This window comes from Pongo abelii, chromosome 11 (genome assembly GCF_028885655.2).
Source record: "Pongo abelii isolate AG06213 chromosome 11, NHGRI_mPonAbe1-v2.0_pri, whole genome shotgun sequence".
NCBI classification, from domain to species: Eukaryota; Metazoa; Chordata; class Mammalia; order Primates; family Hominidae; genus Pongo; species Pongo abelii.
This window is the reverse complement of record NC_071996.2, coordinates 145,024,593-145,044,377: the sequence shown is the minus strand read 5'-3', so window position 1 is coordinate 145,044,377 and position 19,785 is coordinate 145,024,593. Positions and strand designations below refer to the sequence as shown.

General features: G+C 41.8%; 1 protein-coding gene across 10 annotated transcripts in view; it reads right to left on the bottom strand.

Annotated features, from left to right (window-relative positions):
* Window positions 1-19,785, bottom strand: part of FARP2 (FERM, ARH/RhoGEF and pleckstrin domain protein 2) — a 142,409-nt gene that overhangs the window by 111,017 nt on the left and 11,607 nt on the right. For 9 of the 10 annotated variants that reach the window (XR_008523158.2, XR_008523157.2, XR_008523159.2 and 6 more), the window contains exon 2: window positions 14,403-14,609. The exons of the other annotated variant lie outside the window; for it this stretch is intronic. Coding sequence is in view for 6 of the 9 variants with exons in the window: in XM_063712631.1 (XP_063568701.1) it covers window positions 14,403-14,585 (183 nt within the window). In the remaining 3 variants the exon portion in view is untranslated. The remainder of the gene's footprint in view (window positions 1-14,402; window positions 14,610-19,785) is intronic. 10 annotated transcript variants of the gene reach the window in all.

The window sequence follows — 19,785 nt, the reverse complement described above, 5'->3', positions numbered from 1 at the left end:
ATAGAGAGGACTGAATAAAATAATGCATACAAGGTGTTTTAGAAGAGCAACTAGAATGTGGCGAACACTCAATATTAGCCATTAGGTTGTATATAAGAAACACATTTAAAACAAATGATTCAGAAAGGCTGAAAATAAAAGAATGACATGGGTATCCCAAGTATATTCCAAACAAACAAACAAACAAACAAACAAAAAAGCAAGGGGACCTTGGTTACGTGGTTGAATACAAGGTTGAATTTAGGCCAAAAAGGCACAAGTGGGACAATAAAAGGACACTTATTAGAGGAAAAGTGTTATTGACACCATGTCCCAAACAGTTAAAGAAACCAGTGACTAACAGAAAAGCTTGAACTTACAGGACGGCAGATAAGAAAAACAGCAGCTTGCTGAAACTCCCTCTGCTTGTAAGGTAACAAATCCGGCTGAAATTGGTGGGAACCAAGGTGGCCAGCTGGAGCCTGCACAGAAGGAGCTTGGTAACATCACAGCTGGAACTTCTACCACGTTTCATACTCCCCCTGAATCTGCACACGCAACGCATGAAGACGCGTGAAGAGATAGCTGCACATGCCCAGGGGACTTTCCAAACCTCCCCTTTCCCTTTGGCAATCACTAACCAATCTTTAAACGCTTCCCCCAAAATCTCTCCCTTAAATATACTGCCTTAAGGACAGAATGGGGAGACAGATCTGAGCCGGCCTCCTGTCTGCTTGTTGGTTGACTGGCAATAAAGCTTTTCTTTTCTCAAAACCCAGTGCTGAGCAGGGAGCAATGACTCACGCCTGTAATCCCAGCTACTCAAGAGAATCAGGCCAGAGGATCACTTGGGGCCAGGTTCACTTGAGCTCAGGCTCAAGCCAGCCTGAGCAACAACAGTGGGACCCCATTTCTAAAATTAAAAAAATATATTTTTTAATTGGCTGGGTGTGGTGGGGTGCATCTGTAGTCCCAACTACTTGGAAGGCTGAGATGGGCGGATCACTTGAGTCTTGGAGTTCAAGGATGCAGTGAGCTATGATCATGCTACTACACTCAAGCCTGGGTTACAGAGCAAGACCCCGTCTCTAAAAAAAATCAAATCAAAACAAGCTGGTGCCATATGCGTGTCAGGCAGCCATAACCTTGTGTCCATTAAGATCTAACAGTTACATATATCTTTGGACAAATAACCATAGTGTTGACATTCATAAAATAAAAATTGCAGGAGGTAAAGAGAGAAATATATATAAGCACATTCACAATGGGAAGCTAATTCTTCTCAGTACTTAAGTAATCAAAAGGACAGAAGTAGTGATATAGATGGGGTATGTGTATATAAAAGTGCATAAACAAGTGCAAAAAATGTCTAGAAGAGTTAAATGGATGATATGACGTAAATGTTGAAGACGTTAATTCTGGGTGTGGGCAAATAGGTAATTAAAAATTTTTTTTTCTCTTTTTTTGAGACAAGGTCTGGCTCTGTCACCCAGGCTGGAGTGCAGCGGTGCAATCACGGTTCACTGCAACCTCCACCTCCAGGGCTCAGGTGATCCTCCCACCTTAGCCTCCTGAGTAGCTGGGACTACAGGCGTGAGCCACCATGCCTGGCTAATTTTTGTATTTTTAGTAGAGACAGGTTCACTATGTTGCCCAGAATTGTCTCGAGCTCCTGAGCTCAAATGATCCACTTGCCTTGGCCTCCAAAAGTGCCGGGATTACAGGTGTGAGCCACTGTGCCCATCCTACTCATTTATATTGACTGAATTTTTTGTTGGATGTATAAATTTTATAATTTAAGAAATATATTTAAAAATTTTCTAAGGTAGAAAATTATTAGATTTATTTCAGAGAAATATATTTTAGATTGATCCATGAACTTATCAGTTGCATCTCCAGGATGCAACTGATTCTCATCACCAGCTTTTCAGAAGTTTATTAGTTCCAGGCAAGTGTTTAAGATTGTGGGTCAAGGAGGAAAGAATATCTTTCTGACTTTCCTAGAAACCAGAAAAAGCCTTTAAGTAGGACTGGGATCCCCTCTGCCACTGTGGCAAAAAGAAGCTGCTATATAAAGTGCAAAACTGTACATGTAAAGGATCACTCATGTGCATAGAACATTCCAGAGCATTCCAATAACAACGGTTGGAAGCGCCAACAGATACTTTTCATGTTTCTCTTTAATGACCAATCTAAATTTCTCTAAGAATAAAAGTTCAGAAGTTGAAGACTGATGACAGTTTAGAAAAGCTGTCTTTGGGTGACTGCAATGTCACCCAAAGGCTTCCACTAGGTCATGGTGAATGCCAAGTGTCAAAGATATTCTGACACTTGGGTATTTGTCAGAGATATTCTGACACTTGGCATTCACCATGACCTAGTGGGATAACAGCGATGGCTTCACAGAATGGCAATGTTAGCACCTTCTGGAAGGTCACGGCAATGGCCCCCTTGCATCTGGTGCACTGAAAAGAGCTCACATTCCTTCAGGACATAGCAACAACGCTTCTTCTCACCAAGCCCAGTGCCTGAGAACCCTCTACTCAGATGCCCAATGAGCCTCTTAAACTCCACATGGCCCCAAACCAACAACATAGGAGCTCTTCCCACGGGCTCCCCAGTGCAGGACATGGGAGCTCAGGCCCAGTCCTTGCACCATGTTGGCTCCTGGGTTTCTGATCCTCCACATCAGCACCAGCAAATTCTGCAGGCTCCACCTTCAAAATCTCTCCAGGATGCAACTGGTTCTCACTATTTCCCTTGCTCCCTTCTACCCAAGACATGTCCTGGGTCACCACAAATGTCACCCAAAGGCTCCCCTCTTGCCCTGGCCTGGTTCCGGACCAAGTCATCACGTCCTGGGTGGAGTTCCATTTCCCTCCATGTGAGCAGAAGCCCTCCTAGATGACTCTCTGCTCCACTCCCACCACATGGTCTCTTGCTAATCCCCAAACATGCCAGATGGGGGTCACCTAATGGCACCTGCATGTGCTGTTCCATCCACCTGAACACTGTTCTCAAGAACAGAGATCTGTGCCGGCCCCTCCCACCACAGGAACAGGGGTGTAGGGGTGTGGTAGTGTGGGATGTGGATCTCCATCTGAGCGCAGCTCCATGTCTCCTGCTCCCTCCGTGCTTTCTCTCTCTCCTGGGCACTAAGCACTTCACAGTGTACCTTGTCTACCGTTGAGCTCCCCACTGCCGAAGAAGTGCAAGGAGGCAGGGTTCCTGTCTGCTACGTTCACTTTGGCACTCCCAGCTCCGACGGCAGAGGGTGGTGCACACCGAGGCTCAGCAAATACCTGCTGAACATGTGCTGGCCTAAGGCTGTTGGGGTGAGCACAGCCCAAACCCACATCCCATCTGTGTGGCTTTCCGTAATTTTTCTATCCTTTCCTTCACCGTAAGTAGTCACTTTCTGTGAAGTCTCCAGCACTCCTTGATTCTTATTTCCTTTTTTATTTTACTTCCAACACAATGTATTCAATATCTTCCCAACTCTTAAGTTATTTTTAAACTTCAAATATGATGTAGACCAAAAACACCAAAAACTACACAAAACAAAAAATAAAACAGACAAGTCTGATGAAAATGTAAATAAAAATCCTAACTTTTGCCTATTAAACAGGAGATGTTACTAAAAATTATAATATGAAATGTCCATAAAGGTGAGAGAAATGAACACCTGCATATACCACTGGTAGGGGCATGAGGTGCTTCTGCTGTTTCTGGAATACAATTTCACAACATGTATCAAAGACCTCAAAACTGTACATACACTTTGATGAAGAACCTCCATTTCTATACGTTTACCCCAAGGAGATAATCAAAAATGTGTATAAAGATTTTGTATAGACTGGGTGTGGTGGCTCACATCTGTAATCCTAGCACTTTGGGAGGCTGAGGCTGATAGATGGCTTGAGCCCAGGAGTTCAAGACCAGCCAGGGCAACATGGGGAAACCCCATCTCTCCAAAAAATGCAAAATTAGCCGGGCATGGTGGCACACATCTGTAGTCCCAGCTACTTGGGAGGCTGAGGTGTGAGGATCACTTGAGCCCAGGAGGCGGAGGTTGGATTGCGCCACCGCACTCCAGCCTGGGCAACAGGATGAGACCCTGCCTCAAAAAAAAAAAAAAAAAAAATTTTGTACAGAGAAACTGAAAATAGAACACTATAGCCATTAAAAACTTTTAAAAGACCATATAAAAAAAGTTCGGAACATAATGTTTAATTTTTGAAAAGACTACAAAAACGCACATAGTTTAGTCCCAATTTTGTTCAATATAGGTGAATATATAAAAGGCCAGAAGGGTATTCAGAAAAATGTGAATGGTTGTTCTCTCTGGGTAGTTATCCTTGGCTGTGGGCCACTGTGAGTTCCTGTTTTTCCGCAGCGAACAAGTATTAACGGTATAATGAAAACTGAATTACATTTTGGATGAATTCCCTCTAAAAAAAGAAGCATGAGGAACCTTGAGAGATGGTGTTGATTGGTCTTCTAGCTGCAGCATGTAACCCCATGAGCCTTTGCTCGACATACAAGAAAGGACTTGGGGGGCTTCACCAGGGGCAGCTTCATCCCCAGAAAGCTGAGGTGCTGCAGTGCAAGTGTTAAACCACTGTGAACACATAATTTGTGAAATAATCATGTAACTTGAAAAATATACATGTAACACTCTGTAAGGTAAAAAAGCAGAATGCACTCTCTCAACAGAGATCACTGTAATTCTACCATCAGCTCTCTGGAGATTCATGATTATTTTCTATACCTAAAAATGAACAATAATGTAAAATTAGCTTCCTTACGTGAGGCTGATATGACTGAAAAATGCCCCTAGAAGTGAAGCGCCAGCAGAACCTTGAAAAGCACTGCACCTTCCAGCTGTGGAGAAGACGGCTCTGAGGTCTGTTGCGTTCAAGGACGAACAGAGGGGGAGAAATGAGTGTGAGAAAGAAATGGCATCAGCAAAAGGTGCCTGATGGATGGGCCAGGCTGATGGGAGCTCAGGTGGGAAGTCCACGCTCCAGAGCCTGTGAACTCTTCTCAAAGTCAGCAGTCCTCAATCCTGCCTAGAGCACCTTGAGGAATTTCTCAACAATACAACAACCAGCAGCAGGCCAGGGTACAGCTGAGTCTAAAAGGTTTTGGGCACTAGAGGGGAGTGGCACCCCAGGACAAAGTGGCTGGCGGTGGCAATCAGAACAGGCCAGGAGCGGCACTACTTATAGTCCACAACAGGCCAGGTACAGGGCCCACAGCAGAGTGGGGTTTCCAGAGTAGGGAAAAGGACACAGAGAACAAAGAGACTGGCAGAACACCAGGGGCATGAGGCAATCCCCTAGGATGGGCCTGTGTTGGGAAAGGGAATGTAATCTCCAGCCCTGGAAAAGACTCATGTTCACACTCCATCAGGGGGGTAAGGGCTGAGATTTAAAACCTGGTCCTAACCTGCCCCAGGTGGAAGCCAGCTACAGAGTGGGGATGGGCACACTGGTCATGGAGGCCCAGAAGAGCCTGCTCAGTGGAGGCGGGGCATGTTCAACATGCACTACCCACCCTCTCCTCCTCCTGGTTCTGACCTCTTTGCAGGGAGTTGGGCCAAGAATGTAGGCATTTGAAGTTTCAGGGGAGGGATGAGAAGAACTGAAGGGTAGTGGCAATACAGAGGCAGTCAAGTAAAATATAGTATGGGTTGAGCATCCCATATAATATAATATAATCCCATATAATATAATATAATATATTATTATTATAATAATCTGAAATCTGAAATGCTCCAAAATTCAAAAAATTTTAGTGCTAACATGATGTTCAAAGGAAATGCTCATGGAACAATTCAGGTTTTGGATTTTCAGATTCGGGATGCTTGACTAATAAGCATAATGCAAATATTCCAAAATCTGAAAAAAATCCGAAACTCTTCTGATCCTAACTATGTTAGATAAGGGATACTCAACCTGTACAAGCTTAGCTTTTCTAGCCTCCCCAAAATCAAATAACAACAGAATAAAATTCTCTCCTGATCAAAAATGGGGGAGTTATATGGGTACGAGTAGATCAAGGGGTTTCTGAGTTGGGGCTCACAGCTCACATGGGTCAGCCACTGCCTGTGTCACCTGATATGTGATCAACCACATCGGGTGCTAGGACTCTCAGGTGCTCAACAAATGGTGTGCGAGTCCAGGTGACCCAGTCAGCAAGTTTCATTCCCACAACCCTCTGCTGAGATCCTGAAATAACTTGATTATTCTCTGCTATACAACCACTGTCATGGCGTCTTCACTGGTACAGGGATCAACAGGATGACATTTCCCTATTCTTTTCCATTTGCTGGCCTAACTTCTTCATCAGTTGCCCTTGCTGTGTAATCTAACACAGACAGTGACTTACCAACCTTGCTTGTGTATGTGTGTTAGGGCTTGGTGGGGGAGCTGGCTCTGGGAGTGCCAACATCACCACTGGAAAACTAAGAATAAAAATGTCCACATTTCTGCCATGCACCACCCTACCACATTCTTGAGCATCAGGGTCAAAGGAATAGATCAACTTTCCAAGACAAAATAACAGGTTTTAAAAGCTAGGGCAGAGTCACATAATAGCTTGGTATCCCAGAAACACATAAGAGCTTTTGTATAAAACCTCTATTATCCCCAAATTTCAGAAGCTGAGTTACTTTTTCTTCTGAGGTCAGACCAAAATAAGTTCTAAGGCAGTTTATTTGCTATATTTAGGATGTTCGTGTGGGAGCAATGACAAACATCTGGCTACAATACTTTCTGGAATTTTGACTATTTCTTCCTGCCAGAATGAAAACATTAAGTTTTTACTGGAATAGCAAGTTAAAGTCTTCTAGCACAGAACTTCGTGACTGAGAATTTGTCTTCCTACTTGTCACATATTTAACCTAAAGCCTCTGCAATTCTAAAGAAAAAAAGAAAGAAAAGAAAGTCCACCCTAACAACTGTGAGTATGTTAAAGAAAAGGGGAACATGAGAAAGTAGATGAACAATAATAAAGAAAACCCTCATGCTCATTAGATGCAATCCCCACTTGTCAGCAAAGGCAAAGGACATTCGCTGCCAGGGGCGAGGCCTCACACCCTTAAACTGCATCCCAGGTTGATCTTTTAATCATTACATATCTCTTCTCCATAATACTAACTTTCAGATAATAGAAAACCTTTAAATCGCATTAACTCCTAAATCTAAGAGTTAATTATGAATTAATGAGAGTATAATTGTTCTAGACATCTTACCCTCTAAAGAGCCAGGGAAGACTTTCTAGAATGGGGTCTCAATTATGCACCTCAACTCTCCTTCCACTGCATCCAGCAATGGAGTTAGACACTTTTCACACCTGGCATGGTTTGGAGCTGAAAGTATTTCTACCCCATGACTCAGCACACAAGACAAGGCAAGCTGACACACAACTTTCAGATGGTTTTAAAACAATTATGGCGCAAAAGCAAGATTCTTTAGAGCTGAGGCCAGATTTCTATGTTCAAAACCACAGAATTTGTTTAATCAACTAAAAACAAATCAAGACTTTACTAGATAAAAAAACTAGTCACTGACCTTTGATTAGCTAAATATCCCATTAATAAATGCCAAAAGTGGCTTAAAATAAAATATAATTGAAGTCAATATCCACAAATAGGCCTCCACCCTAAATACATCATACAGATTTCTCTCCTGATCAAAAATCAGTTTACAAGTTGGCTTCTGGCTAGGTGTGGTAGCTCACACCTATAATCCCAGCACTTTGGGAGGCTGAGGCAGGAGGATTGCTAGAGACCAAGAGTTTGAGACAAATGGGTAATGTGGGGAGACCCCATCTCTACAAAAATTTAACAAATTAGCCAGCATGGTGGTGCCCGCCAGTAGTCCCAGCTACTCGGGAGGCTGAGGCAGAAGGATCACCTGAGCCCGGGGAGGTCAAGGCTGCAGTGAGTTTTGACTATGCCACTGCACTCCAGTCTGGGTGACAGAGCAAGATCCTCACTCAAAAAAAAAAAAAAAAAAAAAAAAAATAGGCCGGGCATGGTGGCTGGCACCTGTAATCCCAACACTTTGGGAGGCCGAGGGGGGTGGATCACTTATGGTCAGGAGTTCAAAACCAGCCTGGCCAACATGATGAAACCCCGTCTCTACTAAAAATACAAAAAAAAAATTAGCCAGGCATGGTGGTGGGCGCCTGTAATCCCAACTACTCAGGAGGCTGAGGCAGGAGAATTGCTTGAGCCCGGGAGGCAGAGGTTGCAGTGAGCTGAAATCATGCCATTGCGCTCCAGCCTGAGAGACAGAGTGAAATTCTGCCTCAAAAAAATAAAATAAAATAAAAATAAAAATAAAAATATCATCTCAAACCACAATGAGATACTACTACATACCTACTAGAATGGCTAGAATAAAAAAGTCAGAAAATAATAAGTGTTGGCAAATATGTGGAGAAATTGGAACACATAACATTGCTGGCAGGAATGCAAAATGGCACAGCTACTTTGGAAAACAGTCTGGCAGTTCCTTTAATGATTAGACCTAGATTTCCCATGTGACCCAGCAATTCTACTCCTAGGTATTCTGTCAGTACTCTGTATCCACAGGTTCAGCATCCACAGATTTGATTAACCACCTGATGATCAAAAATGCTAAAAACAACCCCAGCAAAATGATAAAAAGTAATAGTACAATGAGAGATAATAGAAAAAAAAAGTCAATACAGTATAACAAGTATTCACATAGTGTTTCCATTGTATGAGGTATTGTAAGTAATCTAGAGACGAGTTAAAGTACACCAGATGGCCGGGTGCAGTGGCTCACACCTGTAATCCCTGCACTATGGGAGGCCAAGGCAGGTGGATCACCTGAGGTCAGGAGTTTGAGACCAGCCTGGCCAACATGGTGAAACCCTGTCTCTACTAAAAATACAAAAAATTAGCTGGGTGTGGTGGCAGACACCTGTAATCCCAGCTACTCGGGAGGCTGAGGCAGGAGAATTGTTTGAACCCAGGAGGCAGAGGCTGCAGTGAGCTGAAATCACGTCACTGCACTCCAGCCTGGGCGACAGAGTAAGACTCCGTCTCAAAATAAATAAATAAATAAAATAAGATAAACAAAGTACACCAGAGGATGTGTATATGCAAATACTATACCATTTTTTATATAAAGGATTTGAACATCTATGGATATTGGTATCCTCAAGGGTCCTAGACCCACTCCTGCTAAGACACCAAGAGATGACTTTATCCTCTCAAAAATGAAAACATACATCCACACAAAAACTTGTACATGAATGTTTACAGCAGCATTATTCATAATAGCCAAAAGATGGAAACAATCCAAATGTCCATCAACTGAGGAACAGATAAAATGTGGTATATCCATACAATGAAATATTATTCAGCCATGGAAAAGAATGAAGTACTGCTACATGTTACAACATGGATGAACCTTCAAAACATATACTAAGTGAAAAAAGCCAGTCATACAAGACTACATAGTGTATGATCCTATTCATATGAAATGTTCAGAACAAGGTAATCGACAGGGATAGAAAGTAGGTTACTGTTTGCTTAGAGCTGAGGGGAAGGGAGATGGGAGGTTGAGGAGGTGACAGCTAAAACATGTGGGGTGATTAAAATGCTCTAAAATTGACTGTGGTGATAGTTGTACATTTCTGTGAATATTAAATACCAATGAATTTTACGCTTTAAATGGGTAAATTGTATGGTATGTGAATTACATCTCTACAGAGCTGTTAAAACATTTCAGCTCCATTTTATCCACCAACACTATTACATACTGAACAGCTTCTAGCTTCAAATCATCTTGACTCATCGGTAGCAACAATAAACAAGCATGCATTTCTAGATCTAGAGAGAAAGTATTGCCAGAATAAATACACATGTATTTGTAGATCTAGAAAGAAAGAGCTGCAACAATAAACAAGCATGTGTTTCTAGATCTAGAGAAAAAGTGCTGCAAGAATAAACACGTATGCATTTCTAGATCTAGAAGGAAAGAACGGGAACAAAATACAACCCTGTGCTCAATCACCTCCACTAGCTTCTCTGTCAGCAGTTTTTGCTCTAGAATCATTTGCCATTCTTGTGGCAATCTGCCTTGATAGAAAACAGATTTTCATTTGTACACTCTGGGAGATGGGAGATATAAATAAAACTGGAGACTTAGAGAGCTCAACTTTCTGAAGAAAATATAAGGAAGAGAGCCAGGGCTTACTTGTTGCAGACATACATAAAACCACTCACCACAGATTCTACATGGACGTCTGTCCATGAGCACCAACACTGAGGTCTTCAGGCCAAGTTGGTCTATGTTTTCACCAAAGCAAAAAATAAACATTTTAAAAACAACGAAATGTCAAAATTTCCCCTATGTTAAAAAGGTTCCTGAAATGTAAACTTCAATATCAACTTGGGGAATTTGCACAGCACCACGCGATGTTAGTGTTTTCTGGCCATGAGAATACAGAAGAAGCTAGTGCTTTTCAAGTTTAATATCAGCACATCTCCCTGGAAGAACACTACTGCTTAAGACTTAAGTGAAAAGATAATCTAGTAAACAAAAAAATAAGATAGGTGCATATGGCCAGAAAACCCCAAAACAAAACAAAATTGAATACCTGAGGTTAGAAAACACTGCTATCGAGGGAAAAATTCAAAACATTCTTAAAGTCTGTTAATCAAATCTAACTTTCGATTTCATTCATTTAACACGTTTACTCAGCAACGCCCTGTTCCAAACACCAGAGGTGCAGAAGTAGATACAATACAGCCTTTCCTTCCCAGAACTTCCATTTCAGGAGCAGGGAGACAGCAAGCAGGCACCAGGATGTGGTGTCTTCACCAAGACAGACCTGCCCAGCCAGGGGTCTCACTGCTCAGTGCACCCGACACCCTGTAGCCGAATGTCTGCCTCAGCCTACAGGTCCAACAGCAAAAACCACCTGACCACAGTCTGTCTCTTGGTTCCAATGTAAAGTCAAGAGGCAGAGACACAGAATACGAATAAGACAAGTGGACAAATGACAGCCAAGACAGTGATGGTGGGCTTGGGTCAGGCAACCAGCCTTGATCCAAAGACAACAAGGGAGAGGGGACGGGACAAGCCTGCCTCTGTGGGGCTATGCAGGGGGCACTTCCCCAGGAGGGGACTCTGCCCACTCAGGGCAGGCCCTACACACCAGCCCACTGACACCAAACCTTAGAGTGGCACAGACAATTGCACTTCCAGAGGCTGTATCCGGGTACACTGGCAATATCTGTCAGGGTAGATTACAAAAAATGCTCACCAATTCCTGGCTGCTGTCCCATCAAGGAGCCTCTACTTCTCCACCTCTCGAATCAGAGCTAGCCTGGTAGCTTTGATTAATGAAATGTGGCAGAAGGCACAATGGACAAACTCCAAGCCAAGAGCCCAAGGGACACTGCAGTGCCCACTTCTGGACTGAGAATGTTTCTGTGACCACAAAAATGAGGCCTAGTGGGCTGGAGGGAGAATGAAATTCTGCACATGAGGTTCCAACCAGGGTGCCAAATGTGTGTGTAAGGCAATCCCAGATTGCCCAACCCTCCAAGTCAGCCTGGTAGAGCCTCCAAACCAACACATAGACCTGTGATTTAAGCTCCACGTCACGGATGGTTTGTTACTTAACAAAGCTAACTGATGCAGTTGTGGAGGACAGGGTACTTGGAAGCAGAATATGACCAACTTATAATATATTGAATTTTAGCTCTCCCTAAAGATGTGTATCAGCAGGCAACACAATGTAAAAAATACCCCAAGCTGGCACAGTGGCTCACACCTGTAGTCCTAGCTACTTGGGAGGCTGAGGCAGGAGGATCACTTGAGTCCAAGAGTTAGAGGCTGGCCTGGGGAACACAGCATGATCCTGTCTCTTAAAAAAAAAAAAGTACCCCATCCAACCCAGGATATTCAGAATATGCAAGACCATTTTCTTCTGCTTCAAATAAAAGTTCTTTAATTTCTGGTAACTCTGCCAGATATATCAAATACCAAACATGACAGTTATATTTAACTGAAACCATAATCTCAATTTATTAAAACTGACAAGCTCTAAATATTGCAAAACCTTCACAAAATGGCATCTCTTATTTCCTTAGGTATAAAATGACTCATACTCAGTAAAGGTGAATTTCTTAGAGAAGAATTTACATTTCATTTATGACTCAACAACAAATGTGTGCTTTTTTCTTCTGGGTCTTAGTTTTAGTTGATAAAGTCCAGTAGGCAGAACAAAAAAAAAAGACACTCTAAAAGTAAACCTATTAGTACAATTATTTTTCTTTTACTTTTTTTCTCTTAAATTTTGCACCTGTTACAAGCCTAGACTACGGTAAATGTGTTTATTGAAGGATGGCTACATGGTGAAAATTCCTCCAAACACTTGACTGAAAAAGATTTGGGGCTGGGCGCGGTGGCTCACACCTGTAATCCCAGCACTTTGGGAGGCCGAGGCGGGCGGATCACAAGGTCAGGAGATCGAGATCATACTGGCTAACACAGTGAAACTCCGTCTCTACCAAAAATATAAAAAAAGAAACAAGCCGGGAATGGTGGCGGGCACCTGTAGTCCCAGCTATTCGGGAAGCTGAGGCAGGAGAATGGCGTGAACCCGGGAGGCAGAGCTTGCAGTGAGCCGAGATCGTGCCATGGCACTCCAGCCTGGGTGACAGGGCAAGACTCCGCCTCAAAAAAAAAAAAAGAAAAAGATTTGGGAGCCTAATTAAGTTTCCAGAATTTAACCTATTTCCTACAGGAAAGTCACCCAAGAGCTGGTGAAAGGGCAGCCGACTGCTACTCTTCAGGGTTCAAAGGTTGCCCAGCTTCAGACCTCCTTCCCTGCAACAGAAGTGATGTGGGAAGTTGAACAGACAGGTCCTACCAGTTTCAGTTACCATGGCCCTGATGAAATTATCTTTCACTTCCTCCTCAGATAAGCGCTTCAGAAAAGTATCCAGGTCCCCTGGGTTCTTACATCCTCCATACTTGCCTTCAAACAACACTCAAAGCCACAGAGAGACCACTTTGCTCAGAGCTTCACTGCCCCACCCACCAAGCTCCCCTCCTCTGTGTTCCCTCTTCCCTCCTTCCCACCCCATGCAATGCATTCCGCAATAAGGTCCACAGCTCAATAATAGTTTTGTTTTCTGTGTGGCATCTTGACTCCTCAAAAGAAATTCCCAAGTGTAAATAAACCTCCTGCTAGTTTAAATTCATTCTCTTGTCCTTACTTTTGTGCCATTAAGAGCAAGAAAAGCTTCTAAAGATGTTACTTGAAAGCCAGAAGAAATTAGAAAAAAGAGAATGTATTTGTGTATTACATATGAAAATAAATAATTTTAAAAAGAACTTTTGGCCGGGCACGGTGGCTTACACCTATAATCCTAGCACTTGGGAGGCTGAGGCGGGAGGATCCCTTGAGCCCAGGAGTTTGAGGCCAGCCTGGGCAACATGGCAAAACCCCGTTTCTACTAAAAATACAAAAATTAGCCAGGTGTGGTGGTGCATGCTTGTAATCCCAGCTACTCCTGGGGTTGAGGAGGGCGGATCACTTGAGCCCATGAGGTCCAGGCTGCAGTGAACCATGATTGCACCACTGCACTCCAGCCTGGGTTGACAGAACAAGACCCTTTCTCAAAAAAAAAAAAAAAAAAAGTAAAAGATGAATAAATAAAAAGAACTTTCATGTTAATAACATGTAGAAAAACAAAAAATGTTTTCTAATACATCACATGGATCTAAAAAATAGTGTTATTTAAATATTGATATACGCATATATTCTTAGTATATTTAATTGTTCTTGCTAATATTACCAGTGCAATCTTCTATCAGGGAATTTTCAGAATAAAAACTGTATTATCATTGACCTAGAAAATTAAGTTGTATGTTAACACCACACAACACCTCCTGCATGACAGGCTCTGTGTGTCTGCTCAATCCTCACACCAGCAGCTCTGAGAAAGAGGGATTATAATTGTCCCTCTGTTTCAGAAAAGGAAGCTGACACACATGGAGGCTAAGTGGCATCCCCTCATCCAGGTGGCCCGGGCCTCGCTGAGACCAGATGGCTTAAGCTGGGAAGGTCTGGGTGTACCATCTGGCTCCAGTCTGCACCTTCCAGCAGTCTCTTAGCCAGCCTCTCAAGAAAGAAGATGAGTAGAAAGACCAAATTATACTACAATTTTAAACAAAAGATACAATATCACTTTCCAAATAAAAGGAGAAATTCAGATTTACTGTTTCTAAGGATTTTCTCTGTTACCAAAGCCACTCTTGATCAACTTAATATGCAAAGTCTAACCAGCAAAATGGAATTTGGTACATAATTTGACCGTTAGAAGACTAAGGAAATATGCCTCCAAAAATCATCCTTCTTACCTCAATGTCAAATATTTCCAAGGTGTGGTCCAGCAGCTTTACTCTGAGGTGCAGGTGCTTCTCTTGCATTCTGGGCAAGAGAGCCTGCCCAGGCTCAAGGGTGCTAACTCCCACAGGGGTCTGGGCACCCAAGCGCGTCCCTGCAGTCTGCAGGACTCTGTATGTTCCTTCTATCTCCCCCATTCTTCACCATGAGTGAAGAAAACACTAAAATGAAAAAAAAAAAAAAACACACATGAAGGAATTATCACATTATTTAGGTATCAAAACAAGGTAAAAAAAGAATTATTGGAGACACGGGAATCCTCTGTACTATTACTGCAACTTCTGTGAGTCTTAATCACTTCAAAAGAAAGTGTTACAAAAGATTATTTTCTACTCAGGCACTCATAGGTGGAGCATAAAATAACAAGCACCACCCTCAATAACAATATTTCCAGATGCTCTATGAGCCAGGCATACCCATTAACTCATTTAACCTGTTAGACCTCACAAACGAGTGACATCACCACCACCCACCCACCTAGCAGAGGCAAGAGAGCCCAGGGCTGCCACACCAACCCTAGACTGCCCACTCCCTGGCACACCTCTCTCCACCAGCCCAAACAGTTATTGTGGTGATGATCCTTTTTAAGGACTAGATGGTGCCATTTCTACCAAACGTAAACAGGCTCCACAAAGCATAGCATCAACGCGTGTCAGGCAGTGCACAGCAAGAGCTGAGGCATTCGTGCAACTGTTCTTCCCCTCTGCTGACTTTATGTGGAGTAAAGGGCTACTCCAGCTGAGGAAAAATGCCATTAAAGGAGATGAAAACAGCCAGGTTTGTCTTTGCCAGCTTTGTACCCCTCGATTTTTCTAACGAGTCTCGCCAGGGTGCAGCCGGTGCCACTGGTAGTCTGGGACGTAATTTCACACATGGAACTGAATGACAGCCTGGATAAGGGTAACAAGGACCACGTGCCTGGTAGCAGGAGGCACCTGCCCCTGGTCAGGCCCTTCCCAGCTCCTGCCCATTCTCACAATAACCCCCATCTTCACAATAACCCCCTCATCACTATCCACAGCCCACTTAACAGATGACAGTGAGGGCCCAAGAAGGTCAAACACCTGGCCTAGGGAGGAGCTCAGGTCCTTTTCAACTCTCTTTTTGTGCCAAGGGAAAGGTCTCTGCTTGCAAGCTATTAAGTCTAACAGGGCTATTCTTGTCATTATTTATTTAATGCACTGTAGATTTTATTTTTCCATTCAAATTGGGTATATATTTTTTAAAACAGATTTTATTGTGTATATTTGAAGTCTGCAACATGATGGCATGGGACACACAAAGATAGTAAAATGTGTCTTCATTGTTTTTAACGAACATCAGGCTAGTATTAGGTACTAAATATTTAGTATTAAGTATCAGCTAGAATTAATAATACTAGCTTGTTTTTAATATTTATTAATTATCTATTATTTATGGCAACTTCCCTTGTGAAATGTCTTATGTTTAAAAATCAATTTTTAAATATTTAATACAATAAAACATAGTATGGCAAAAAATATGGCAAAACTGGTGGAGGTGAGATACAAATGCTGGGTGTTTAATCAACAAAGCATGCAGCACTGCACGCATTATTTTATCTCACCCAATCACTCTCAGAGTCTTCCACTAATCTGTAACCTTTTAAAGAGTTAATCTCACTCAATTTCTAGCCCAATCCCCTTGCGTGACAACTTAATTGCTCCGAGTCTCCTGGCCCTTTCCTCTTTTTCATGCTTATTTTGTCATCAAGACAAGCAAATCAAGAACCCCCCCTTTTTTTGGAGACAGAGTCTTGGCTCTGTTGCCCAGGCTAAAGTGCATTGGCCCCATCTTGGTTCACTGCAACCTCCACCTCCTGGGCTCAAGCAATTCTCCCACCTCAGCCTCTGGAGTAGCTGGGACCACAGGAGCGCGCCATCACACCCGGCTAATTTTTTGTATTTTTAGTAGAGATGGGGTTTCACCATGTTGGCCAGGCTGGTTTTCAACTCCTGGCCTCAAGTGATCCTCCCACCTCGGCCTCCCAAAGTGCTGGGATTATAGGATTATAGGCGAGCCACCACACCTAGAAAAGAACCTTTTTAATCTCTTAATTTCAAATAGGCTCTCAGTGACTTACTGCCAAGCATTTCCTACTGTACACTTAAACCTTACCCACAAAGACAACCTTTTGAACTTCTGCACACGTCCAATTTATCAGACAAGAAAGCAAAAAATGAAGAGCTAAATCCTCCGGGACAAGCAAAATGTGAGCACTATGAACAAAACGACAAGGCAGTGCAAGGTCCCATCCTAATTCCTAAACAAAGCCACTGACTGACACATTTATGACCTGAGCTGCACGTTTGGCACAGGTTGGCAGTTACCTATCATCTTCAGCTGTCTTTCTCCATGCTGGATGCTGCTTGAGGGCAGGAACTAAATTCTTACTGTAAACATTTGCTAAGTATTTACTTAATGTCACTGGCACCAAAAAACATGAACTGGTACATCATGCAATGTACTGTAAAGATGATAACAGCAAAAGACAAAAGACTACAACCACAAACAGAACAACACTTAAACAAAATTAATGTTTTTGCAACACTAATATTAAACATGAGATATATGAAGTTCTGAGAATCATAAATGAGCCTTTTCATTTCAATTCCACAAACTTAATTTTTATGAGTGCATAATTGTACATGTTTATGGGGTATGTGATTTTTTTTCTTATTTTTTAATTGACAAAAATTGTATATACTTATCATGTACAACATGATGCCCTGAAATATGTCTACACTACGGGATGGCCAAATTGAGGCAATTAACATATGCATGACCTCACAAACTTCACATTTTTTGTGGTGAGAACACTTAAAATCCACAAAAATTACTAATTTTCAGAAATACGATACGTATCTTAGCAATTTTCAGAAATATAATATGTTGTTACTAACTAGAGTCACCATGCTATATAATAGATCTTCTAAACTGCTAACTCAAGTTTTGTATCCTTATACAAGCAAACAATGTGTAATGGTCAAATTAGGGTATTTGGGATATCCTCCACCTCAAACATTTACAAATTCTTTCTGTTGGGAACATTCCAAATCCACTCCTCCAGTTATTTTGAAATATACAATAAGGTATTAACTACAGTTGCCCTATTGTGCTATCAAACAATAAATCTTATTTCTTCTTACTGCATTTTTGTACCCATTAATTAATCCTTCTTAATTTCCCACCCCCTACTACCCTTCCCAATCTCTGGTAACCATCACTTTTTTTCAGTTCCCACATATGAGTGAGAATATATGATATTTGTCTTTTTCACAAACTTTTATTTATTGAGTAGTTAATGCAAAAGTAAGAGAATGCAAATGAAGAAGACTTCCACTTTGAAGGTACGTCCAACATGAAAACATGAAAATAAAAATAAATGATCCATATGTTCTTGGTCAGCTCACAACATTTATCAAATACAGAACCACCAACAGTGGGTTCTTCTGAAACAAGGGATAGGATGTTTTACTTTGGTCACCAAAGGCATTCTTTCCCTTAAGTAATGCTACAAATCTGTAAACATTTATACAACTGAAATACATTTTTAGAAGTCATTTCTCTTATTTATTCTACTGTATAATTCTCATTTATGTTTTCTTAAGTATAGCTTTAAAAATTTCTTCAGGTTCTTTCTCTTCTACTCATTATAAGAAAGTCATGTCTAAACATCTACCGCTAAAAAAAAAAAAAATAGACAAGACTAACGTGTAATCCCTAGAGGTGCACATTCCACTGATAAAACCATAAAAAGAAAACACAAGGAAGTTATTACTAGAAAAGTGGTCCCTTCTTGATGGGAGAGAGGGACTGTCACTGGGATGGAACACAGGGAAAGAGTTCTTAGGTTGGCAGGGCACAGTTTTATTTCTTGACCTGGACAGTGTTCATTTTATAATTCATTAAGCCATACATCTGATTCATGTTTTTATATGTGTTTATTTTATAACAAAAATGTTTAAAACAACAAGCTTTTTAACATTGCTTCCTCTTTCACGAGAACATGACACACTAGACAAATAAAAAACACTTTTCTTAGCTCAAGGAATATCAAAATCTCTTCTCAAATACGTGGCTCACAGAGGAAATCTTTACACGTTTGCACACTTTCCAAGCAGCGACTTACATCCTAATTAGCCCAGACAGACATCAACATGGCTGCAGCTGAGATGCAAGGCCACAACAAGATACCCTTGTTCATGAGACTGATCTTAAGAAGACAGATTCACTTGAGAGAAGATGACCCTGTGGTACTCTGTTGCTGATACCCCAAAGAAAAATCTGTTTGTTGTCACATAATAGTAACGTGGCATAAACTACCCATTTAATAATTACTCAGCTTTAAGATTAAGACTAAGACTTATATTTAAGACTTTAACACTAAATTTAAGACTAAGATTTAAGTTTAAGACTTTAAGTTTATTACTAAGCTTACGAAAGCTTAAAAAGACCTTAATAAAGCCAGGAATAGTGGCGCACATCTATAATCCCAGCTACTCAGGAGACTGAGGTGGGAGGATCACTTGAGGCTAGCAGTTTGAAACCAGCCTGGGCAACATAGTGAGACTCTATCTCTAAAGAAATATAAAAAAACACATTAATAGAAAACCGGCAGGTAACCCCATTGCTGCGACTGTCGGTTAACCTCGGTGTCAAAGCCCGTCAATCCCAGCTACTCGGCAGGCTGAGGCTGTTTTACATAAATTTTGACTAATGAAAATTACCTCTGTTTTGCTTTGTGTGCTTATAAACAAGTATTAAACAGGCAAGAACACACAGGCTAGACTAGAAACATGGCAAGGCCATTAACAGTCCTTGGCGCACCATGTTCTGTGGTCCTAGGAATCTGGTGTCAACCTCTGCCCATCCCTGCTCCTGCCAGCGAAACTTCCCAGATACCCAGAGGAAAGTGGCAATGTAAACAACCAAGAATCTGTGGGGGACTGTTTATTGTGCCATCTTCTTTCAATGTGAATGAAATGCTTTGCAGTCTTCAGTCCTAAAAACATTTGTGGTGGCCGATACAATTTGCACTACTGACATTCGGTCCTGCCTACTACAAACTCAGCTCTTGTGGGTATAGTCTCATTTAATAATAACAGAAAACCCTGTGACATGTCATTTCTATTTTAAAGTTGGAAAATTCAGCTCAAAAGTCTGCCAAAGGTTTGGGTGATAATGATGTACTGAGTAGGTTTGTAACAAATGGACCACTCTATGACAAATGTTGACAGTAGGGGATGCTGTGTGTATGTGGGGGTGGACGGTATATGGAAAATCTCTTTACCTCCTGCTTAATTTTGCTATTAACCT